The 26703-nt window shown below is 38.2% G+C and overlaps 4 protein-coding genes across 6 annotated transcripts in view; 1 reads left to right on the forward strand and 3 right to left on the reverse strand.

Annotated features, from left to right (window-relative positions):
- The window catches only part of LOC100181726 (vacuolar protein sorting-associated protein 53 homolog), a 4727-nt gene extending 2690 nt beyond the window's left edge, over nt 1-2037 (forward strand). For both annotated transcript variants that reach the window (XM_009864153.3, XM_002125923.5), the window contains exon 2: nt 1-2037. This exon is cut by the window's left edge and continues 985 nt beyond it. In XM_009864153.3, the coding sequence (XP_009862455.1) occupies nt 1-1624 (1624 nt within the window). In that variant the 3' untranslated portion in view covers nt 1625-2037.
- Nucleotides 2038-4877: 2840 nt separating this feature from the next.
- foxL (FoxL protein) lies at nt 4878-6041 on the reverse strand. Its single transcript, NM_001032597.1, is given in 1 exon segment — nt 4878-6041. A coding segment is annotated over 1 exon segment (1164 nt).
- A 12602-nt stretch (nt 6042-18643) lies between these two features.
- Nucleotides 18644-20514, reverse strand: notrlc (transcription factor protein). 2 transcript variants are annotated; one of them, XM_018815210.2, is made up of 3 exons: nt 19922-20513; nt 19611-19727; nt 18644-19136 (listed from the first exon to the last, which is right to left on the reverse strand). In XM_018815210.2, exons 1-3 carry the CDS (start codon nt 20498-20500, stop codon nt 18936-18938), a joined length of 897 nt encoding a protein of 298 aa, XP_018670755.1. In that variant the 5' UTR covers nt 20501-20513; the 3' UTR covers nt 18644-18935.
- A 2259-nt stretch (nt 20515-22773) lies between these two features.
- The window catches only part of LOC100176266, a gene marked incomplete in the record, with an annotated part of 12562 nt that continues 8632 nt past the window's right edge, over nt 22774-26703 (reverse strand). Inside the window, 6 exon segments of the mRNA XM_018813115.2 lie at nt 22774-23553; nt 23616-23728; nt 24116-24265; nt 24566-24710; nt 25233-25374; nt 25900-26056. Of these exon segments, the coding sequence (XP_018668660.1) occupies nt 23391-23553; nt 23616-23728; nt 24116-24265; nt 24566-24710; nt 25233-25374; nt 25900-26056 (870 nt within the window).

Consider the following 26703-nt stretch of genomic DNA (forward strand, 5'->3'; position numbering starts at 1 on the left):
GAAAATCTTCCCTACCAAGTGGGAGGTTTCGGAACGCATCGCTGTTGAGTTCTGTTACATCACAAACAAGGATCTGGGCAACCTGATGCAGCGGAGAGCGCAAGAAATTGATGTCAAACTTCTGCTCTTTGCTATTCAAAGAACAACAAATTTTGAAACTTTGCTGGCGAAGCGTTTGTCGGGGAATACATTAAGGGAAAATTTAAAGCATGTCGTTAAACTGGCAGTCAAGGAGAATAAGGTGGAGTCAACAAACCCATTTCTTGAAGATGAAAACAGTGAATCCGAAACTGAAGCTCCAGCTGCAGAACCTGAGAAAATGAAAGAAGTTGAGAATCCTTTTATTAAATTGATATCCAGCTGTTTTGAGCCATACCTTTATATCTACATTGAATCTCAAGACAGAAATCTTTCAGAACTTATAGCTAAGTTTCAAGAAGATTTCCAAGTTCAATGCCAACAAATGAAAGCCAACAGCTTGAATGTGGAAAGTGGAGTTCTATCAAGCTGCGCTGACTTATTTGTGTATTACAAGAAGTGCATGGTTCAATGCTCTCAGTTAAGTACTGGGAAACCAATGTTAGATTTAAGCTTGTTGTTTAAAAAGTACCTAAAAGAATATGCTTCACGGATTTTGTCCGGCAATCTTCCCAAATCAACAACCAACACAGCTCTTAGTGGGAACATAACATTCTCAACTGTCACTAACTTGTTAAAGGAAACTGCAAGCTTAAAGGAAGTTGCTGAACCCAGCAGACTTAGCAGTGGTGAACTGACCCTGACTTGTTCTATTTTAACTACAGCAGATTACTGTTTGGAAACCAGTGAACAACTTGAGACAAAATTAAAGGAAAAAGTTGATGCAGCGTTGGTAACTAATATTGATTTCTCAGAAGAGAAGTCAGTTTTTAGCTCCGTAATTTCAAGCTGCATACAACTCCTTGTGCAAGATTTAGAGACCGCCTGTGAGCCTCCATTGGCCGCTATGTCCAAAGTCTTCTGGACATCAGTTGAGCACGTTGGAGACCAGAGTGCTTACGTCACTGCTATCACTTCCCATATCAAACAAACCGTGCCGACAGTTCGTGCAAATTTATCTTCAGCCCGTAAGTATTTCACCCAATTCTGCATCAAGTTCGTCAACTCTTTCATTCCGAGATTCATCAGTTCTTTGTACAAATGCAAGCCCATTGGCACTGTAGGTGCAGAGCAGCTTCTTCTTGACACTCACTCCTTGAAAACGATTCTTCTCGACCTCCCTTCAATCTTTTCCCAAGTAGCGCGAAAGCCACCCACCTCCTACACAAAGATTGTGGTAAAAGGAATGACGAAGGCAGAGATGCTCCTCAAAGTAGTAATGACTCCTCACGAGCCCGCATCCAATTTCGTTGCAAGTTGTCTTCGACTTCTTGTCGACCCAGATCAAGATACATTCCAGAAAATTCTTGAGATGAAAGGTTTGAGAAAAATTGAACAAGCGTCTATCCTTGAAGCTTTTAGGGCTCAAGTTCCCACCCATAATTATTCCTCTGCCACATTAAATGCTTCCACAACATCTAATGGTGATACAGACTCCATGTCCAGGATTCGAAAATTAGAAAAATTAATCAAAAAACGTCTCTAGATGTTCTTACACCATATATTATGACCAATTAACAACATTGATTTGTAATAAACTGTTCATTCATGTATGGTACCTGTCACCTGTGTAAATAATCATTGTGCTTTATGTGTATCTTTCATGTTTATTTAATTATGTTATTTTTTCGCACACATAGATGTCTCATAAATTTATTTAAAAAAAGTTAAATTAATATGGGTCAAAAGAATGTTTGATTCCCGCCCATGTATTTTATCAGTGAACTGGTGTGCAATACATTTTAAGTAGGTTGTATTGTACTATTGTATATCTACCAAATATTCATTGTACCCATTAACTGTACGAAGCTGTATTTAACATATGGCTGTATTGCCAATGTATAAACTGCTTGTGCATCTGCTCGTATGGTATGATGAGTAAATAGAATTTAACATTTATGTATTGATAATGTTTGGAAAAATCATATTTTTATAATAGTAAGACTGATACCGATGTAGCTTCATGTCGTTTCAACTACCGTAAAATCACATATTGGCGCTGCGTGGTAAAGTATATACTGGTTGGTAATTGATATTACTAGCGTGCGGTTTTACGTTCTGGATCTATTCACCACACCCTAGCGCTGGCGAGTTACACTAACTTGGAATAATAGTCTGGTCCCATATTTAAAATTTACGTTGGGAAACCTTTAGCACATAACATCCAAATGTTCTGATCGTGTTTTAAACAATTAACAACGGTCTGTGGGAGCCGACAAGATACGGTTTTATAATTCTTTGAATTTTCTTTGAATGTTTACTAAAAATCGGGCGAGAAAAAAGATTTAAACGGTGTCCCATATTCCACCACTTTACTATATCTCGGTGTTTTCATTGCTTGTGTGTTTTCTGAATATGATCCAAAGATAAGATACCCTACTATAAATTATAATTTTCTTATTGACGTCGTTAAATTCCCATTTGACAGAAATTACAACTTTGGTAAATTGAATAGATATGATTAGTTTCTCGCTAATATTTAAGTGTCTCGAACCTAATGGATTTAACACGCTGGTCACTAATGGATTGCCTTAATTGACCGTCATGTCTACAACTCCTATAAAAAGCATATCCAGGTGCGGGCACAGGACCAGCCGTTGGACATGACTTTACCACCCAAGAGGCCATAAATGACCAAAGTAGTCAAATTACAGAAAGTACGTCCCTGTTCGGCCGACTGTTACAGTAAAATCATTGAAAAAATGAAACATTGTTGCACATCCTGTACGAAGCAAAAATATCCCTTACTGGTCGACTAACTGTCGCCTGTTTATTTAAAGAAGGATTAAAACCTAAACGACGCTTAAACAAACAACAGATTCTCCCCTCAAGTCCAGCGTTTTCGTAACAAGATGTTGTTCGTGACTTTTCACCTCATTTCCTGGGCGCATACAGGGCATGTACTTGAGCAGTTATAGTCGCTGACACTTGGCCTTGAACCTTTTAAAACGAAGGTCCAGCAGCCAACGAAAGTTCGTTTTACCTCAATGTCTTGTCCATCTATAGTTGCGAATGGGGCAATACAGCTTTCAAAGATGTAGAACATCTGTGTATAAGTTTAGAACACTTTGTTTTATTTTTTCAATCCCTTTAATTTTTTTTTTGCTTTTAAAGAAAGACGTCATTATGTCAAGTGCTGAATTACGTCATCATCATAATAACCAAGAATAAATGACGTATTCGAAATTTAAATGTTTTTATTTTGACTGACGTGCAATGCGTCATTTTAGTATGCTATTTTTTAGTCTTGCAGTAACGTAATGGATACACAGGGACCTTGTGGTAAATTGTGAGTTAGACGCTTTTGGATTTGCTCCAAAATGCCAAATAGGAGCAAACATGTTGTCATTAATACACCGAGTAATCTTGTTTCGAAACCATATGTACATATATTGTTATTGTGCTTGTGAAAATGCTGTTGTTTTTACGCACGCCCCTAGGATTACCATGTTTTCATAACACAGCTTAGAATCTAAGAAAATCCTATTTCCTAAAATCTCATTATCTTAATAAAGTCTTGTCATCCGACTTTAACAAGACACCGATTTATTCAAATGATTTTATTTAGGAAATTGTGTTTTTTAAAAAAAACAGCAATTGATAAAACAACATGTCCACGACAAAAATTTTGAATTGGCAACGAGTATAACCTTAGATGGTGAAATAACACTTTTAACGCATTTAAAATTACGAAAATAAATGCTATCGAAAAGAGCACATTTCGCAATTTTGTTCAAAAGTTCAATTTGTAGGTGATCAGCAAAACGAAAACGTAAGCTATGTCTTGTGTAGGACTACGTGTAAACTTGTTAAATTGGCACGATTTTGATTTTATCTCGTATTTGCCGCTAACGGGGCGTTAAAAAGTCAAGGTCGAAAGGGCGTCAGTTTTAAAATGGGAAACTTAGACTTTGAGTTTTGTGGTTCGCTGTTGGAAGGAGTTTGTTTGTTTACAAGAAACACGAAACCAGCAAGTTGAGTTTTACTGTTTAAGCCAGACTTAGCAGTTACGTGCACGATAACCAATCAGTGAACCTGATAGCCTGTACGGTGAACTACTAGTTAACCGGCTTCGACTCATTTATCGGCAGGGTCATCTTCCGACGCCAGACTTGTGGTTAAGTGACGGCCCTAAAATCTTTTTGACCAACGCGGGGTCACGAGGTGGACGTTTTAGGAAGGCCACGCTTTAAAAACTCATACCATCGGCCATTTAGCTAAGTATTCCCATTCGTGCTATAAGTATGGTTACAGTTGCGAATCGTTCTTTCAAGTCGCAAAAAAGTCTAGCGAGGGTAAGATGGACCGTCTCTTCAAGGGGTCAACGCCAAAGTCAGCGACTGGAATTGTTCAAGAACAAATCCTATCTGGGCAGGAAATGAGGTCACAGGTCGCGGGGTCTAGGCAATGCATCATGGGCGAACTGACACGCACGAGACACGCTATGTGGCATTGAACACAACGGAGTTATATTGGCTCTTTATATTTTGCAACCTCGATACGGCATGTCATGATAAATGTGGCGTCTGCTTTGGCAATGTCGGAAAATTCATTTATCTACCGTCTAACCAGCGGAATGCAGCGTTTGCTCTGTTCGACGTCGAGCAAAGCGCAAATACAAGTGCAAAGTGCGGAACTTATAAATTTCGGGGTGTCGTGCTGTATGTCAGCGCGATGAGCCTCTCTGCTCTATTACAGACTCCTTCTCCGTAGCTAGGGCAATCAGATTGCTCTGTTTGTTAGTGGTGTGCTTTCTCAGGCCAAGAATAACCTCCCGACTGAAGCATTGTATCACCCGGGTAATATGAAGGCGCCGCCATCGCGCACTGCGAGACAACGGGGCTCTCAGGTGGACTCTGCGGGGAATACTGGTACCCGATCCCCGCAGAATGCCGCGCGGTTAGATGGGCCTGGTGGCCTGAGTTTATCGTTGCGCCGTAACCAGTCTGTAGTAAACCCGGCCCGACAGAACAGGCACTTCCATAGTAGGCTGGGTTAGTCGGCATATGCGGATGTGGCATCGCAATGTGTTCTGGATTAGTCGATCCGTCACTATAACTTCCAATATGAGGGTTATGATGAGCTGCGTTCCAACTGTTGTAGCCGTAGTGGCCAAGATGATACTTAGCATGGTGAACCCCAAACTGAGCGTAAGGGTTATACACACCGTCCACGAACCCGAACATGGCAGCTCTGGTGTGATCCAACGCTGCAGACGCTGTAGGTCGGTAGGGCCTCTTCATTCGTCGTCGTCTCCTGTAGTTTCCATTCTCGAACATATCTTCGCAATTCGAATCCAACATCCAGAAATTTCCTTTCCTCTCTCCGCCTCCCTCTCGCGGAACTTTTACGAAGCATTCGTTCAAACTGAGGTTATGACGAATACTGTTCTGCCAACCCTTTCTGTTCTTTTCATAGAACGGAAACTTATCGACAATGTATTGATAGATGCCGGACAACGTGAGCTTTTTCTCATTTGAGTCTCTGATTGCCATAGCAATAAGCGCCACGTAGCTGTATGGCGGTTTTTGGGTTCGGTTTTTCTCTGGGTCCTTTTCAGATGGTTTTTGTGATTTTGAGTTGTTGTTACCGTTGTTGTTGGAGTTGACGACAACAGCGTCGTTGTTTGTTGGCTTGGTCTTGTTAATAATCGATTTAGGGGAAGGTGCCTTGACGAACTTAGGTGTTTCTGGTATTGGCTTTGTTCCTGTCTTTTCAGTTTTGAATTTAGTCTCAATTTTAGCAGTTTTTGCACCATTTTTACGGTTTGTCGACTTGGAAGGGCTCGTTGTTGCCTTTGTTGAGGCGATTGATGGCTTCTCACATCCGTTTGGTAAATGATTGTTGGGAAGCCTCCTGTTTATTTCAGGCTTGTTAGTGTCTTGGTAAGGCTCGTTGTACATAGTGCAGGGTGGGTTGTTAGCGTGAGGGGTGTGGGTGGTGTCCGAGGTGGAGTGTACGTGACTTCCCTGGTTCACGGAGCAGTAGTTATCGGTCGGTTTCTCGTTACTTTGGTTGGAGTGTTGGTAGATGAACTTTGGTTGACCCAGTGTGTAATGGCTCGACTTGAGCGGCAGTGCCTGATAAGCGGGATTGAGACACGCGGTTTGATACGAAGACTTGGACAGGTCGCCATTAATGCGCTGGAACGCAGAGGGCGACGTATGGGTTGATAGGTTGTGTCGTGACAGCTCACAATGTGACGGACTGGTCGATTGCGGGGCAACTCTTTGGTATGGCGACGTTGGCACGTGGGTGTATTCAGCAGGCTCGTAATATTTCTCCGCTTCGCAGTAACCGTCGTCCTGGTACTCCTGCTGTCGGCTGTATACTTGGGCAAAGGGCTCGCGGTAAGTTGGCTGTTCATCGTGGCGTTTCGCAAAGTTCAAGCCGCCAAGAGAAGGGCTGGTGATATGGCACTGTCCGTAATTTTCGGCGAGGTACGTTGACCTGTCATCGTACCCAATTTTGTGGTAGTGCTGAGCGTGACTTTCGCTTGGTCTGTGTACTGCGAGTCGATTGCTGTAATCCATGGCAGGGCTGTTGTTTATATACAGCTAACCGATCTGCAATGGAGAATGTATGGGTGTTGATGTTCAGTAAAATATATAGATATGCTGTTGAAATATCTCAAAGGCACAAAATACATGGTGGTCTCCAAACAACAGCAATGGTATACTGCTGGAATAAACAACAGTAGACATTTTGTATTAGGGCTAACCAATCTATTCGTTGCCTTTATCTCAAAAAAAGCTCCCGCCATTTATGTTTCCTGATGTTAAAGTAGACCCGGTAGCTATTGTTGTCTTTAAACATTATAGCGGCACAATTATCCCGCCGCTTTTTAGTCGCTTTCAAAATGGTCGCACAGTACGTTCACCGTCACGGACACAGCGCATATAGCCAGCGAGGTAAAATAGTTTCATAAAAATTACCAAGCGTTTTGGAGCGGTTTTATATTTTGATACACCTTGCTTCTTAGGCCACAAAATGGCAACATTCCGTGTGCGGAGCGCCCCGTTTCCGCAGCGCGAACGCGTCCGTAATCTTCTAATGAAGATCGACAGCGCCTCGTAGTCATTTATACCGAGAACTTCCATTACCTTTCCAAATCATGCGAACGATGAACGTGTTTTGTTTGGGAACCGAGCGCGAAGCTCGCTCGATTCAGCGGTTCGGTTGAGGGTCGCTACAATTATGAAGGTATTCCTTTAAAGAACTCATGCCCTCGGCACAGCCAAGTGAAATTTGCGAATCGCGGCCAGCTAGAATTGGATTTTTGGCAACGGAATATACAAGTGCTCACCGCTCTTCCGTTATACAAATTCAACTGCCACTCGCGAAACGATTTGGGGGTTCCAGTGTTACCGCGACGGAAATAACAATTTTAACCTTTGGTTTGTGAACGAATACAAAAGGTAATTGGGTTTACGAACTAAAACTATTTTTATCAAACGACAATTTTACCAAACGTATACCAAGTTTCCGGTATTTTTTCAACAGGCATGGTAACAAAAATGTTCTATATAAGAAACGTTGTTCACTTTTCGATTTTTTGACTATAGATTATGCACCCCGGCGGTCAAGTATTTGATTCTAAAACAACACAGGCAACCCTGGACCGCCTCGGGTCTTGACAGGAAACAGAGGTGCCTACGTTTGACTTGTAGTGGGGGCTAATTAAGAGCCGTGCTCATCCCTGCCAAGTGAATGCTGCCCTCGACCCCAAAATGACCGCTTGAATGAAAGTGTAAGGACCCACAGACGTGGGCGTTTACCAGTTCAAAACCAGCTAATCAAATTATTGAAGAATTAATGTCATAACTTGGCGTTTTTTTGACGCTTTGGTAACAAAAGCTGAAATTATCTGCAGAGTAGTCCGATTTCGTGGAAAATAATTTTAACTTCGCCAGTTACGTAAGAAATATTAGCTTACTAATGTAACGGTTCAGGAATATTGCGATTTTTTTGGAATTTTTCCCGCGTTCGGTTTTCGATGTGACATAAACATCTTATAAAACCACAAGCAACCATGGTACGACGTCGGGTTACTTATTTATCAAACACAAAAGTCGCTTCACGCCCGAAATCCGTTTCATATGAGCTATTTGAACGCTATTCTTTCGCCAACAGACCCCAAACCCACATACCCTACTCAACCCTTTACCCCCAAACCAAGGCGCCTGTGGGCCAGAACGTGATATTGAAAATTCGCCACAAGCACGAACTGTCAATACGACAGCGGTTTCGGGCCCAAGATATCGCTCCACGCCGCTGTGCTAATGAACTATAAAAAGTATCAACGCTAACTTTCGACTTCTTTCGTCATTTCAGCCATACCACGCTGCTACAATGATGATGAGGTTACGGGTTTTCGAATCGGTTTCAGTCGATGATATCACCGAGTACGCTTTCCGTGGAGCTCGCTGTTACAGTATGTAGCTTTATTACTCTCTATAATACAAATATGCCGTGGTAAAAATTACTCCTTTATCCAAAGTTACCGTTTTCAAACTCTGCATATTAGCGACAATGGTATAGTACATCTTTGGGAAGATGTAGCACATAATGTTTAAATGCCCTGTTCGTATTTTAAACAATTAACAATGGTCTATGAGAGTCGTAAGGATACGGTTTTATAATTCTTCGAATGTTCTTTGTTAACCACTAAATGGGACGAGAAAATAGAATGCAAATGTGTTCCATATACCCCACTCTATACTATGTATGTTGGACCACACGTTAGTATGTGGTTGCTCTTTTTAAATAACTTTGTAAGCGTATCCGTAATGTCATTAGTTTCAGTTTGCCTTCTCGTTACACACCGTTCGTACCCGGTCAAATCTTTTGTTCGCAAACTGAGCTCAAAAATCTCCGTCAAATATTTTAATGAAATTTGAGAGCGGCGTTCGCGATTCAAAACGGGTTGGGTTTAAAGCAACTGTATCGGCCAATCAGAATTGCGATAGGGCGTGACGTAACATAGGACTTGACTGTTGGGTGGCCGATTTTAATTTTCATTTTTTTCGCCAGATTTTTCGCACTTTGTTCTTTTGTTTTAACATTTTGTAATAAATACGATGCGTTTGTTGTTTTGTGTCATACTTGGAGTTATAACCATAATGCGGCGCGCGCTGGCGTGCAGCCAAAGTGGCAGGTGGCACTAAGCTGTGCTTGTTTAGCGTCCGTGTTAAGTTAACGCACAAGAAAGTAAACAAAAGTCAGGGGTCACAACTGGTTTTGGGGGTGAGCACTTAGTGGCGTGCTGCTCGCGGGACGCCGGGGACGAGAAAAAAACGAAGATGAATTGATTTGAAAGTAAACACGAAAATCCTTCCCCTAGTGCATCGCTAACAACCCGACAGCTGTATCCATTCTAAAATTTTTAAAACGAAAAATTTCGACGACTAGAAGCGAAACGGATTCCTGTACGCTAAGTGTTTTACTTTCCGGGTATAGAGCATATACGACTTTTATACCAGTTAAGTTGGGCTGTGTTTTACTCTCGAAATGATTCAAACACTTAACTGTTCATTACAAACTAAAGTAATTTTACTCTACCTTTAAAATTTATAATTCAAAATAAAATGCGGCAATAATCTTTTTTTGTATGTAGGTACATCAACAGTATGTTGTTTATACTTATAGTGGGGTGGGGAAAATGGTACACCTTTTCATAGTATTTTTTTTCTACCAATTTGGTAGTATACAAAGAACATTCAAAGAATTCTAAAACAGTATTCTCACGACTCCCACAGACCGTTGTTAATTGTTTAAAAAACGATCGGGTTGTTTGGATATTTAGGTTGTTTGGATATATTTATGTGCTAAATAGATGCCCCATCTTCCACCAATAATATAGCGACTTGCCAACTTATGCTTATTTGTTCGGAATAAATATAATACCAAAACATAAAACAAATGTTACCGTTATTACTTTGTTTTTCAAACGTAATTTTTGTTTATTTTTCAAATCTCAAGCTATAAACATAAATTCAATATTGATATTCAATATGAACAATTTTTAACAAGGATTTTTGTCAATAATTAAGATTAACTGTCGGTTGCCATCAATTAGATATAGCATGGCCTACTCAGTAGGCCATGGATATAGTAGGGCGGGGAAGATGGGACACCTTCTTGTTCAATTTTTTTTTGATCTATAGTTGCTAGTAAACAAAGATCATTAAAAAAATTATAAAACCGTATACTCACGACTCCCATAGACCGTTGTTAATTTAAAAAAAAAACACGATTAGAATATTCGGATATTATGTGTGAAAACTGTCCCATCTTCCCCACCCTACTATAATTAATAAAAACTAAGCAAACAGAGAAAGAAGAAATTGTAAAATTTGCAATACTTTTGAGTATACTACTACCATATACTCCATACATTTGAGTATAAGCCATCTTTACATCTATATAATCTACATGTGTTAGTATAAATATAGTTACCTATGTAGTATATACACATAATTTAACACATCTAATTTATTAAAGATTTATTCTGTTCAGTTAAAAGTGGTCAAATATTTCGAGCTTTTAAAAGTTAAGCATTTTCTCATATATTTCTCATAGACCTTCTCATGGAGAATTATGTTTGAATGCATTTAACTATTTACAGTTTTAAACGACCGATTTTAACATTTGTTACAATTTCTCGTGCAAAGTATGTTCGCTTTATTTTTAAAAAATCTTTTTTTCTCTTCTTTAAAATTAACTTACAGATGTACAAATTACAAGTAGATTTCCCATGACTTTAAACTTGTTAATATTATCGACAACTCTGTACGTTTCTTTTTTAAAACGAACGTCACATTTTGTTTTGTACACGTATGTTAAACCAAAATTAATAAAATCATAGTCTGAAAGAGTAATTAAAACAACACAGCAAAGATACAGCATTCTGACATAACAATATACCATCTGCATTGACGATTATGGAATAACACAGATCAATTACGCCATAGACTATAACTATTGAAGCAGAATTGCGATAAATTTATAATAAGTCTCAAAATAAAAAAAAAACGCAAAATTGTGGCTTGGAACTAATATACAATGTACAGTTTTTAAACTGTCTACCTTTAGGTCGCAATTTGCATTACCATGTGCTAATGAGTTGTTAAACTGTCGGTACATTGTACAGTAATTCCTAGGATCATATTGGCATTTGTGCAACTTAACGTTTTATTATTAACCGGTACGTAAGCTCATTGTATTCCGTGTTTTCGCCGAGATATCTTTTATGTTTGTTGGTGCATTTTTGATCTGAATGTGAGGTACAAATAGAAATGGCGATGATCAGAAAAAATGGCGTCGGCCGGCGAAAACTGAGCTTTATGTGCTATAGCGCGTGGTCAAATGCTAAAATTTAATTTGTGTAATGATAAGAGTTTTTTTTTTATCACAGCCGCATTTGCAGTTGTTTTTGTATTTATTAATTATTTTCTATTTGTTTTCTATTTGACGACCGCGTAGCCCGTTTTACCGTTAGGCAGGCGTAAGGGTCTTTATTTCCGAAAATCTATTATCTCAAAATTCTTAAAATAATTTGGTTTGCAATTTTTCGTTTATTTCATTAGCTGGTACCTTGTTCGACGCTTATTTTCCAAACCATTTCATGCACCGTTGGATTTGAAGCACTCAGTATGCGCGCAGTCACCGGCAATGTTATCGCGAAGGCCTAAACCGATTAGGATAGCATTTTTAAACATTTTAAACAAAAACATTTAGATTTTAAATAAACCTGTTTACTGTGCGGGGCGCCAGTAATATTTAGTTAAAAATTCTCTTTACGGTCGTAATATGATACTGTAGACTGTAGTACATTCTGTAAACTAAAACTGCACATGGTGTTTGACTTATACAAACAAACAACTTATGAATGATCTGTCAATGCTAAAATGTCCTTCAATAAATAAATTTGCTTCGCCCCCTCTCCCGATCACCTGCCTCGCTTCTCTGCCACAATGACTCTGCGAGAGAGAACTTGCGAAAAAGCGTTTGTACTTGAATTTGTCTGAGTTTTAGAGCTGCCGCTTCGCCGTGAAACCGAAGGGGGTTAAAAAACGCGTCAAGTCGCGCTTGGCGTAACCCAAGAGTAAAAGTGTCGGGTGCCGAGAGACAGGTCAAAATTTTGCGAAATTTACTTCAAAATGGTGGCCGGGGAAGTTTTTAATCCTCTCTGTCGTCACAATCGCACCATTGATGATGTAACGACCTACACCGTGCCCAATATCAGTCAACATTGATCCATACAAAGCGCTATGTGAGGTCAAAATAATGCTCGCATTATTTGTGACGAAACAATACGCGTATTGTGACGCGGTTGAATGACCCAATAGTAAATAAATCCCCAATAAACGGAGTAACATCCAAAGTAGTTTTCTTCGATAACATCAAAATATGTCAAAATATGTTTACTATGGCATAAGACAATAATAAGTTTATTCTGTTAATAACAGCACGACGCTACAAAAAGTTTTTAAACTAAGTTTTAGTGAATGGATTTTTCTTTGCATATTTTTTTTGTGGAATTTAGCATTCTACTATTTTAAAACCACAGTTTAACATAAAACCGTCTATTCTATTTCTGTATTGTAAGTCACAAACACGCAACGGATTAGTCGGTAATGTAGTGATATCGTTATGATATGTCATTCAAACAAATTGGCTACGATGCGGTCGCCTATCTGTTCCAATTGCGATAACCGCTTGCCGCAGATATACAAAATAAAGTCTCAATTTAACTTTTAATTTGTGGCGACGGGAGTTAGCGCAGTGTAACTGGCAACTATGACATTCTTTAAATCGTGCGGCGACTTTCTCAAAATTGACCTGCATGTTCTAATATTTTGCACGGTTGTAAAAAGTACCACAATCAAATCGTCATTGGAAAAAATTTAACAGTGTATGCGTAAGGCATATACACGCCATTATACTCACTGTGGAAACCTTGGGGAACTGCTCTTACAATAAAAAAGCATAAAAAAATTATTAAGTTTTCTTTCTTAAGGAAAGTCAAACCTGTTTTCTGTTTTATTTTACAAAATAGTTGGACAACAAGTTTATGGCATTAAAAAATATAGTAAAATATTATCAGCAAAATTGTAATGTTTCATCCACAGCATGATTGCATTTAAAGATTGAAGACTATTCGGAAAATTAACGTAAAAGCGATCGTTAATAGCATTTGTTTTGGAGAAATCGGACATGTCTACTTTAAACAGGATATTCTTAGTTGTTCTTGGCGAAATAGTCTTGGTGATAGATGGGTTTGAAATGTCAAACAACACAAAACACGGCTAAGATTTATATTTGCAATTTTTAGTAGTTTCTCAGGTGCTGTACGCAATGTTTGTGGATAGTAGTGTTGTATTTTACGCCGTTTGCAGTTTGAATGTATACAGATGCGCTGTTTGTAGCATTTGAGTCACCTAAGATGTCTCAGAGCGTAGCAGTTGCAAGAAATATAATCATAGAGAACTGTTATAATTTTTATTAGTTCTCTATGATGTACCGTACAGCTAGAAATAATGTGAAATAAAGATGTAATTTCAAGAAAGAAACTGTACCGCCGTTAAATGCTCTGCACGTGTTCTGTCATCGTTTAAATAGTTTTGGAACCAGTTGTTTTAATAATATTTGAAAAGTTTTGACCAGCAAGATATAATATTTTTACATAAAGACTCTGAAGTTGTGTAGCCAACGCAACAGCTTTGAAACAAAATAGAAAAAATCCGTAGCAAGTCTCCAACTCCAAGTATGTAACATGTTTAATTAGCAGTGTATGCACTTTTGCATTCTAACTTTTATTGTATAGGTGTAGCGGTTTGTTTACAAAGTTAGAAATTTAAAGAGAACGTTTCATTGTCACAGCACAAAACAAAACAACTTTGTACCAAAAGCTGTGTATACGTTGAAATGCCTATGTATTGGAAATGATGTTAACTCTCGGTGTAATATTAAATACATATATACTTATTAGTATGGTAGGCACACGGCCTAATACAGATTTCTCTAGTGGGCCGTGGTAGGCATTACACATAATACACAGTTTAATTTTTCTATCAGTTTGTAAACAACAGTATATACGCTATATATACGTTCGGAAAACAACTATTAGAGAGTCGTATAGTTTCTACTTAGTATTTCGTACAAAGAAATCTTCTTGTTATTATAAAGTGCATAAAATGTGTTTCCTATGAGTGTTTTACTATACATATCGATATAAAATGTATTGTTGTGAGACGCTGATCGGTTTTTAAATTGTTGTGGATACGCTGTAGGAAGTTTTGTGTTGTAAGTTACGTTTTACATTCAGGATTTCCTCATAGGTTTTAAACTGGTAGAGTGTACAGTTTAGGAGTTTAATTCAATAAGCAACTTAGTGTAAAATGTTGTGACACTTTCGTTCCCAAACATTCCCTCTTAGCGTAACAACACATGCCAAACTAACTACTACGGCGACTGTAGGTTTGACCAGAGTTGCATGGAAGCGGTTAGTGTATACAGGCGAAAAGCTGTGTGTGTTCACGTCACACGCCCCACTTGCATTCTGAGTGGGTTCATGTAGTTTTAAACCAGCTGTACCCCAACCTATGACCGCCGCGGACAACTGACCTGACGTGAACAGTCACGGGTCAAGTATACACATAGTATAACGCGCTGGACAGGTTAGAAGCCCAGCATTTTTACACTGCAAGCATAGCGCAGGTGACGCTTTGAAAACTGACGTTTGGTTTGCTGCCATGTCGAAATGATGTCATAATTTATTTATGACTCTGTTAGACTTTAGAGAATGACGTATTGATTTAATTTTAGCACGTAAAACGTACTTTTAAACGAAACAGTTTTTAACTTGCGCTCTGCGGTAATTTCGCTTAACACAAACCAAGTAATATTTAGCTACACACATTTGCAAATATTTTGTAAAATAGGCCAATTAAAAAAAAAACAAAATAGATGATTAATTGCTCTTTGGTGTCACTTGGTGGTTTGTTTTGTAAAAAAAGGGTTTTAAATGCAATTTTATATATGTACTTCAAGTTGCATCCAATATTTTTTGCTTTTGTTTTATCTAAGATTCTAACAGCTTCCCGAAAAATATTTTTCGATATATACTGCCACATCGCAAAAATTAAATTTCAAAATTAGGATTGTGGTCTTAGTGGGTAAAATTTTTGTTTTAAACGAAAAAAACAAACCGTAAAAAAGATCGGTTGGTAAAATCGTTAACGCGGTAAAATTAAACAACACTGTTTAATGCAGTTTTTGTTCAACTGCGTATTAAAACATTTTAAGATTGCTACCAGTTTTACCCATACTTTTATTTGTACTTTTTTATTTAGTTTAGGTTTTATTTTTTGACAAGCATATTTTCGTATAAAGAAGTTTGTATTCTCCATGTTTTATTTTGTACACTATCACTTAAGGATAGAGAAATGTGATGTAAAGTTTGAAACATTTGTTGTCGTTTTCCATTAATGATACTAGAATTCCAAACTTTGAATTTCAATTTCGATTTTAAGTTCGTTACGAATCAGCAAAATGAAAATATTCCTTTAGACCCAAATGGTTCGCGTTTCGCCATAGTCGGACACAACGCTATTTTTTGACTCAAATATTTAAACCCTTTACTGACCGCTGCCTTATCTCCAACGGCAAGATAGATGTGTTCTAGAGTTACAGTTATTTCTTTGTGGCTTGTTATCTCACAAACATTGAACAGGCGTTGAAAGCGTGCACCTAAGCGTCTGTATCAAAACAACTTCAGGTCTGAAGTTAGAAAATGGCGGCTTGTTTTTTGCCGCGGCACCTGGGATGTCGTATTAAGGTTTCGCAAATCAGATTTCCTTTTACTTGCTGGTCGTTTTAGGCGTCCCTGCGTTAATTAGTTACTTTTAGTGAAGTGTTCCAATGATAAAGGTGCATGAACGTTGTCATATTTATAGTGATTTTTTTATTGTTAGTTTGCCATAAATTTTGTAAAAATTAACGATTTTTAAAATTTACCTCTTCAAGCGTGTTTTTAATTCTTGATCAGTCAGTTAGTTTGATTTTCCGTTGAATACTTTCCGGACACCCCTGATTTAAAAACGACACGCGTATTTGTTTGATACCCGTAGTGGGTGGTTAAGTGCGTTGTGCAAAGCCATTAAGAGTCGGAATTTAGAAAGTGGACCTGTGATAGCTTCTACTATGATCCATTCAAGCAGCACACTCGATAAGCCCGGCCAGTTGTGACCAGCATTTCACTTCAGTCCCCAAATAAAAACAAATCTTCCATTTGTGGTCTGTTTTCTTTTCTGTGGCTAAGATTAAAAGACTGACAAGATAAAACGACGACCTTACAAATGAACTGGAACGCTCAATTCCATTACGTTTTTAGACTCGCTACAATTTTCCAACGAAAAGTGTTTCCGTTTTCGCGAGAGACGTTTTTGCCTCCGTATACCAAATCAAAATCTTAGTTTGGTGGGCTCGCATTCTTTGCTCGTCGACAAGTTTACGTAACTTAGGTGACAGGAAATCATTCCTTTCCCGTTAAATTACCGATAACGCTTTGCTTTACCTGTATAACTTATACATGCGAAGGTTAGACAAACTACCGCTAAATCTTATAATACACATGAATCAAAATAATGTGTAAAGATTTTTACCTGGCTAGGCCGAGACATTTTGCCGATTTTTTTTGATAAAAACGTTGGTCAACACTGGTGGAAGTGGGGGTTTAAAATATGGCATATTTCCTGTTCGGTCCCCGGGATGCCGTCTCCCTGACAGTACTGCCTGGCTAACACCTGCGTTCCCGACACGGTTCATCAGCTTCCTCCTACGGTTGGCTGGTGCGCACGAAATAAATTGCTTCGATGTGTCTAAGCCGGCCCACCGTCGGAATTGTGACGTAACAAAGAAACGCGATGCAATGATCCGTCTATCGAATTGACACGATCCACAAAATGAGGTATTTCAAGTTTTCAAGCAACATTTCGCTCCTTCCGCTTCGTTCGCATCAGCGACATTTTTGGTACCACCGCAAGACAAATGCTCGTGGTGGTCGCCCTTTGATCGGTTGTCCTTTGCTGTCGTTTCTCCATTAATCACGAAAACGATTCCACTTTAGATTACGGTACATTAAGTCTCAATAATAGGTTACACTTCGCATCGGAAAAGGTGCCACCAATTTTGAATGAACACGTTTGGTTGTTAACTGCAAGCAGTAAAGTAATCAATGGCGACCTGCCTTGAATTCAGCTCAGGTTACAGCGAACGAACTATTTATATAGTACTGTGGGGTAAGATGGGACACCTTTGGCACATAATATCGGTTTTAAAATTCTTAATGAATGTTCTTTGTATATTACCAAATAGGACGAGACAATTTAATGAAAACATGTCCCACCTGGCCCCAGTCTGCAATATACATCCGTTTAATTGGGTAGGAACAAAATTTTTCGCACTTTTGGTAGCAGATAAACGCGTTAGCCAAAGACAACACGCCCGAGTTTTAGTGTAAAGTTAAATCTGACAACCGCCGTTCCCACGTATTGTTTTTGAAACAAATTGAAAAGAAACTTCTCTCATTGCAGTGACGCGTGTGGTCGTGAGATTGCGTTACCTTGTTGCCCACTTTACTTTCAAGCATACATGCATTGGCAAAGGCAAGCGACATATTTTGCTGAAGTATCGCATAACACTCACACTCGCACGTGTGATGCCGTTTCGAATTCATTCTTTGTTGCGTGTTGTGATACACCACATGAAAAATGAATACGAAAGTAACAGTCGGCATGTGAAATGAATTTTATACATATCAGAAATTCTTTGCCTGTTTTTTTTTACCATTTAAAACGGGAAGGTTTATTAAGGCATTGACAATTTGCGCATAGTAAATAAAATGTATGTATTTTTTAATGTTATAACAGATCGTTAATACGGAGTTTAGGCGTATACTATGTTCTTTAATCAGAATTAAACAAATTAAGATGTTTAACTCATTGCAATACCGGACTTGGCGAAAATATTTCGCGTTGTTGTAATGTTTTTTTTAAATGGGTTTTTATGTTTGTGTCGATTGAACACATAACTGTCACCAGACACGTGTTAAAAACGTCAAACTTCATGTTCCACTTTAAACTGCATAGTTTCGCTTCTTTATCCAAGTCACCCATATAAAGGGTACGAACCCCTGCTTTGCGGGGTTAAACTTGGGTGTCAGGTTGCTCCGAGCAACCCCAATGCTGATCCAAACTTTTACATGTATCGATATCCGTGCTTTGTATGTACACTATAGCTCGACCGTCATCGTTTTACTATACTTTGCATATGCATGTTATAGGTTGAAGCTGCAGCGTAAGATAATCTATGTTGTATCAAGGCTATCTACATAAATTGGATTCTTATGCAATATAAAGACTACTAAACTTTAGTCTATCAGATTTTTCCTACTATCTGATTTACATGCAACAGTTTTTGATGAATAAGCTTATTTTATCTAATCAAGTTTATTGCGTTGTGTTTTCGATTAAGACACTTCTTCCCTTCTTGCGTTTTTTAATATAAAAAAGCCTTGTAAGTGTAAAAAATGTATTTGACAAGGGTTAAAACAAAATACAGGAAAACATTCGGCTGACAATGTAAACATATGTTCCGCGCAAGTTTAATTGAAGAAACACAAGGTACTGACAGTATATGCGGCGCTAGTAATGCTATAGCGGGTACACGGCAATGGTGAAAACTTGAAAATTTAAACTTAAAACAAAAAAGTTTATTTTTGTTTTAAAACACTCTTAATAACTTTCGTTGCGATGTTCAAAATTTGTGAAATATTCTGTTGAAGGAAAGAATGTATCAAGCTCTCCAGCTAGCGGTGGTGTAGTTAGGTTATTTTGATCCGCTTGGTGGAAGTAGGGGGCTAAATGTTCATTTTCGTCGTTGGTCTTGATTTGATTGACAGATTGGTGGCGTGCAATTTCATCGTTAATTCTACTCTGTGGTTAAATAAGCATTACTAATATATTGCGTATTAAATCTGAAATAATGAGTTCTGTGCAATTCAAAAATATATAACTGTGTGGGGTATAAGGGAGTCTGTTAGCACCTGAATTCCATACTTCCTGGTTGTGTTTTGCACGTTGGAATATTGTGTGTAATGATTATTATAGGCAAACCCATAAGTTTAATACAAGTTTGTCACGCTGCCTTATATAATTTATACAGCAATATGTACGCTGTTAAAACATGTAAATAGCTATAGCTTGACAATGCGCATAAAGTGTTTTACCAGAATAGTGTATAGTTGTAAAACCGCTATAAAGATATCTTTGTTAGGCCACAGTACAGCTAGCACAACAAGTAACTATTTACACCCAAGCGTGGAAATTTCCTTCAGTTTTCTTGCACAGCTGAATAGTTGTTCTTTACTTTTATATCATCCAACTAAACTACATTTATCACTATCTTACCCAGTCAGTTTTTCTTCTCTTGACTGCAATGACGTCAGGATCTATCTCGAAGTCACATTTACGTTTCGTTGAAATTTCCTCGTTAAATTGATCATGATTATCAGTTTCATATTCCTTGAGAAAAGATAATGTTTTTATTAAAAATCAAAAGTTTCGTTTTTATCAGACGAGCACTACTGTATATATGGGATTTATTATGTTGATAGATGTAAAAAAAGAAAATGTATACGATGTTGTGAAAATAGTTAACTGTGTTATTCATTGCACATCATCGGGGTATAAACACCTTTTCTGCTCAAATATATATTTACCTGTGACGGGGTTTTCTTCACCAAAACTTTACTAAGATGTCTTATGTAATCTGAAGCCAGTCTCAAAACTTTGATCTTCGATATTTTCGTATCAGATGGAAGATTTGGAATTCTATCGCGCAGATCGTCGAATGCTTTGTTGATGTTTAAATTCCTTTCTCTTTTCCTGAGGTTTGTTCGAACCCTTGTTTGATAACTTGGTTCTTCTTGCTGCTCTGTATGGCTAACGTTAGACACATATTGCTGGAGTAAAGTAAACCCATTTGCTTCCATGTAATTCGGTTGAGGTTCGAAGTGATAATACGGGTGACTCGGACGCGACGACTCATACGGCTCTTCAACCGACGACCCCGGAGAGTCTTGGTCGTAATAAGAACCCCCGCTACCCTCCCAATGTTGTAAGTTAGGCCCTGCTACCATGTGTGGGTTTTCGGTTGCAAAGCATTCAAAGCGCGGTCTTTCATTGAAAACTTCACCGAATTGTGAATCCGCCACGTTCCAGCATTGATGTTGCTCGTTGTACGAAGGTGTCGGGTTCGAGTCATCTTGCGTCATCGTGCGCATAACTACTGTTGTCATGTTAAGCTACTGTGTTGCTGTGAAAGTAAAACTGTTAAAATAGCGAAAAATTTCACACCAGACTTTAAATTTGCCACGTGAAACTAAAACTGCGTCCCCGGCTAACCACACCAAACAATGCCACTAAACGTATTTTTTCTGCTTCTTAACGCATTTGTCACATACGGCTATATAGATACCAATTAGGCTCTATGCTATACCATGACTCTACAACTCTGCTTAGATAAATTAAAACGCGCCTTCGTTTTATATACACCGTTTCACGCGATCGTCCGACGTTGAAAAAAGGCGATGCGACTAATTAGGAAAACGCTTCTGTGACGTCACAGTATCGTTTCGAGAATTAACGCGACGCTTGTTCGGTTTGCGTTTGGAATTACTTACTATTTACATTATATTAATCGTTCTTTTGTGCGAGGTGCACCGCAAACAGAGTATCTCGAGACGAGAGAAGCAATCCCATAGTAGGACGGTGAGAAGCTAATATTAATTCCCCACCGAGCAGTCTGTTCTGCAGATAACACAAATGACTGAAACAACTTTTACTGTAATGCTCAATTTTGACATATGTTGCAACCATTGTGCGTCAGGGGAGACACACTTGTTTAGATAACTGTGGAGGATTATCGTCCTAACGGCGATCCCAAATGCAGTAAAGACTATCATGTATCAATATGAAAAAAACCTTCATAGTTTCAGCTTTCTTTTTAGGATAAATTCGCGCTTCTAACTATTAAGTTTATTAGTAAAGTCTTAGGGTTTCAATTTTTTTCGCATACGTAAATAAGTATATCTGTTAAGTGATTTATAAAACCCCTTAAAAGCTTTGAATGCCGTTTCCAAGCGCCTGGAATATAGCAATATATAATTTAAACCTAACAAACCTTTTAGACAGTTGTTTCGGCCCTAAACCTAATCGTATAACTGTTACTATTAAAAAAATCAGGTCAAACGTTTTTAACGGGTTGCCGTATACCAGGGTCGTTTTTTCCAGTTTGGTATGACGTTAAAAGTTTAGGTTAATTCTCGTAACTTTAACTGTTGTTTATTCATCGTATACACTTAAATGAATGTAATAAATTGTAGCTCTTTATTCTGCCTTGGCGCGGCAATGAGAGTGGTTAAAACACGGGTTTTCTGTTTCATGCACTATGTGCCCGCTTACGAGTTACCTTGATATACCTTTGTGGAAATTCTTAAAATTTTGGTTATGTATGGCTGACAATTTAGACATTAAATAGTAGACCACTGGGTCTGATTCAAAACGTTATATTAGTTTCAGTTCCTACTTAACGAGGTGGTAACTTTTCGCCCCTTTTAATGCGGAAGTACTGACGAGGTCACATTTTACGAGGCAGCGGTTAAATGCGAGCCGTTTAACCCGCCATGATAGCTGGTATGAAGGCAGGTGAATGGGACGGATAGAAGGTTGGTGCAAGGTTTACTATTATGTGGCGGGTGTAAAAGCTGGGCTAAATATAATACAAAACCGGCGTCGATTTTAACACACTGAACTATCTTGGCCAAAAACTTGGCTGTATAAACATAAATGTAAAATAATCGTAATAAAATTTCGCAGACTTAAATGTCTACGGAAACTTTTTAAATTAAATATTACACAAATGCAGTAAAGTGTGGTTTAAAAAATATTTAATACGAAACGAGTTATTTTTTTTGCAACAAGTTTTTCCCAATAATTTTTACTTTAAATATTGGTTGTGGTGTTCAAGTTGTAGTGTATGTTTGTTTTATGTGTATTCGTGTCTCAGAATTCCATAAGGTCAAACTGTAACCGTGTAAAGTCAAACCTTTGATTGTTCACAGATCCTACGTAATAAGGAAGTCGTTCTAATTGATTATGACGTAATGAGGCCTATGCCACTCGTTATCAAAACAAACGATGCGATGAGTTTATACGAATCTTAAGGACTGTTCTCTAAAGATTCGAAATTATATCGATAAGCGAACCGGTTACTACTTTAAGAAGGATAATAATAATTTGTCTGTAACAAATTTAAAGTGACGAAAATAGAGTGTCTTTGACGGACTTAAAATATCCACGACAGACAAAAAATGTACGTAAGAAAAATTACTTTGACCTAAGAGGTTTTAGAAACGTCCATGGCGGCAAAAAAAGTCTGTGACACACACATGATTTCTGCTCTGTATACAATAAGTTTTTCTTTATGATTTTATACTTTGCGTGTCTATTTATTATAGCTCCGCTACCTTGTATTGTATATTTTATCTTCTTCTGAATTCTCTCAAGACACTTTTAAATTAGTTCGAAAATTGAACTAATATATATTGCCAACGGTACCGCATGTTAATCACAGCAAATTTACGTCGGTAAATATAAATAATTGAAGGGGTACCGGTGAAAGTGTGTACAGTGCTGATGGACGTACAATAAAAACTTACACACGGTGTAACTGCGAAAAATCGGACGCTGCACTCGTTAAGCCGCAGAAGTATTTTTCGTTGCTCACACAATGCGTATGAAGCAGCCAAGATATGATTAAAAAATGGGGCCAAATTTAATATGAAGCAGCGGCTGCATTGCCAGAGTATCGACATCGATCCAATAATCTCAAAATTGAGTGAAATTTGTCTTAAAAAATATTTGAACGTTTCACACGGAACAATATTGTGACGTCACGAGAACATAAAAGTGCCGGTAATGGTGTGACGTCACAATGGTACTTTTGTATCGAATATAGTACGATGTTCTTAAACAAAAAAGTTCGAAGGGTCGCGATCGTGACGTCATAAATGCGACCGTGACGTCACGATAAAGCGAATCTTCATCGTTTGCTTTCTTTGGACTTCCCCGCTGTCCCTCCTTCGGGAAATTTCGATTTTTCGAACATGACGTAACCTTGGTTCAAGGTCACGTGGTCAAACCCTTGGCAACTTCGGCGTTCTTTTCCAGGATGTCTCCAGTTTCAAGAACGTTGTTGTTTTCCTTTTCTTCCGCCAGAGGGCGGTCTTGATTTAGCCCGAGGTTCTTCAGCTCGACCTCGAGAAGCGGGTCGATGTCGTCATCATACGACCTGTGACGAAATAAGTACAACGTCATAACACGGAACGTGCTATTCCACACAGCAGAACTTACATATCTAACGACATCTGGTGATCGTTAGCTTGTTCCTCCGCCACCAATACCTCATATTCATCCGCGGCATATTTCTCCCAATCACTTGGCTCGTTGAGCAACGCGTCAGCATCCTACGTCATAAACACAAGAATTTTTGACTGGAAAGTTAAAACGTGTCATTTTATTGCTGTCACACTCTGAAATATGTTTTAACTAAGTAGTCCGACTAACTGAAATATTAGATCGTGGACGCTTAAGTTTTGATAATACAGGACGGACAAACTCATAGTTACAAATATCAACTACTTTTCGTATGTATACGTGAGCTAAAAAGGTAAATGCCGCACTCGCACATTATGCGCAAAGCAGGGATACACAGTGTCCGCGTTCGTATTTCATACGAAATTAGATGAATTAGCTCCATACGCATTATGTATAAAAGTATGGTTAGTAACAAAACAGTTTAATAAATCATCCCAAAAATTCAATATAAAAATAGTAGCCTTGTCTATCCCAACCTTTTGCGGCGCAAACGGATCCTTCTGCTCGTTGTCGAGGTATTTTTCCACATTGAAGAAAGTATCGAAGAACACATGCGCCATCTTACACTGCTTGAGGTCTTTCAAAGTCACGTGGTCACGGTTGATTGGTTTTACCATGTCCAGCATCTGGTGAAAGGTTCTTGAATTATTTGTAATCGTTTAACCGCTATCGTTTAAAATAAAAAATGTTTACTGGAGTCGTCTTATTATAATCAACACTTTTCACACGTTATTTTTGCTGTTAAAAAAAACATTGTACAATAATACGTGGTTCATAGGTGTTCTTTATAAAAAAAGGTTTATAATTTAAGTTATTTAAGCCTGTGCCTATTTGAATGAAAACGTTTCGTCCTATTATACAAGAACAATACCCAAATTGTAGAAACACAGTAGAACTATTCTATGTACAGACAAGCGAGCATTCACCTGACAAACACAATCTTCAAACGGTAGAGGTTCAATATCAAGTTGTTCCAATTTACGCATTTGGTCTTCGTAGAAAAACTCCATCTCGTACATTGATATGACACCATCACCGTCCACGTCCATGCAACGAAACCAATACTCGATACTGTAAAAGAGGCAATTTTATTTAAAAAAATATTTCGGAACTTAATCCGCTATTTGCAGTTTCGATGTACTAGAGCTCGTATTTGGACTTGCATGGATTAACGCTGCTGGTGTTTTAGAGATGGTAAAGGACATAACTTGGTGAAATGCGTGAACGTATCTGAGAGGCGTGTGCGCTGAATGTTGGGTTAGTGGGATATTTCTGGTCTAAATATTGGATCGCACGGTGTCAGGCTGTTTGACCTCGCCCACGTAAAATAAAATAGAAAAGGCGTGTAGGGCAATTGATGATGTTTTTTTTTCATAAAAAGGCACCTGAGCAGCAAACACCTTACGGTGATTGACGAAATATGAAATATCATCATCATGGAAACAACTGGTGAAACGTTGTTAATCTTCCTTAATTATGCCGCTGGCAGATTAATTAAGAAAAATGCAATGCATGAAAGGCTATACGGACATGCATTATATTTTATGAAACCTACAGCGGCAAAGAAACAAATAAACGGAGCAAACCATTTACCTTGTTTGAGATTTTTTGTCTTCCTCTGAGATAAGGAACCATACGAAGTCCACGTACGACATCTTGTGGAGGCGATGGTCTGATGAGTCCCACCGTGTAACGGCACCAGAGAGCACACGATCAATAAGTCTATTCGAGAGTGCTGTACGAAACACGCGAATCAATTATTATAATCAGCTATTATGACCCGAGTATGACGTCATGAAATACGTCAGTCGTATCGATAACACGCGGTTTAGCTTTTTTTACACTGCGTGTGATTGGGTCAATCATTTAAAGTGCAGATATATTTTTAACGTGACACTAAAACAGCTGAATATATTGACTGTCAGGTTTCATTATATATGTACATATAGCGGATTTAGAGCGCAAAATGTATTTGGTTTGGACCCAGGGAATGATCTCGGTGTTATCAGATACGTTTGAATTTTTTTGAACGGTATTCACCGTATTAGACCAAGGCACGCTTCACCGCAACTAAATATACACCGTGTTATCATTGTCAGATTACAACATATTTTACTGTGTGTGGGAAATATTACTCAGAGGCCTTTGAATACAAACGTAGAACTACTGGGTTAGAGCAATACGGCTTTTTTGAACGGGGGTCAATGGCTATATCGTATAGGACTCACAGGGTAACAATAACAATACAAACGTATCTCACCTCCATTTGCGTGGCGCAGTAAATCCATTTTATCGATAACTAGGTCGTGGTCAGTGTCCAGCTCCCAAAACTTGCAGTAAATAACGTAGAAATGCTCATATGAAAAGTAATCACAAATCATATTTATGTCTTCTTCGTCTTCGAGCGTGTCCAACGTCTGTGTTGAAATTAGGGATGCACATTACAGAATAATTAGGTATTCTAGGATATCCTAGAATACTTTATTTCGAATCTAGAATTCCGAATCTAGAATTTCGAATCTTTTTATATTTATAGGAAAAAAAAATTTTACCCACAAAAGTCAGTTTATTGACCCTTTTATAGCAGCCTTGTTGGGTCATGAGCTGTAAAATGATCAAAAATTGTACTATTGGGTAGTTTTTGCGTCATGAAACGTATAGCAGGCTATGAAAAGACGTTACGAAACGTTTACTCTCGAAAGTCCCACAAACACAAAAATATTTTTTTTCAAAATTAATAAGTTTCAAAAATTGTTAATATAGTATATGAGATGACGTGTTATGACGTCATTAAACAGAATACCGAATCCCGTAATAAGATTCGAATACAAAAGGATTCGAATCTCATGGATTCGAAATTCTGTAATGTGCATCCCTAGTTGAAATTGAATATTTATTTTACGTGGTTTGAGGAACGGGGTGGTAAGTATATCACGTGCCATGGGTGCTGGGTTTCGTGGTCGCATTAATATTACATTTACAGCACAACGAAATGAAATGGTTGAATTTGTACATTGTATTGGGTGCGAATTGTAAATACGGCAAATTTTAGTGTTTTTTTCAT

Source organism: Ciona intestinalis, chromosome 1, assembly GCF_000224145.3.
Source record: "Ciona intestinalis chromosome 1, KH, whole genome shotgun sequence".
Lineage (NCBI taxonomy): Eukaryota > Metazoa > Chordata > Ascidiacea > Phlebobranchia > Cionidae > Ciona > Ciona intestinalis.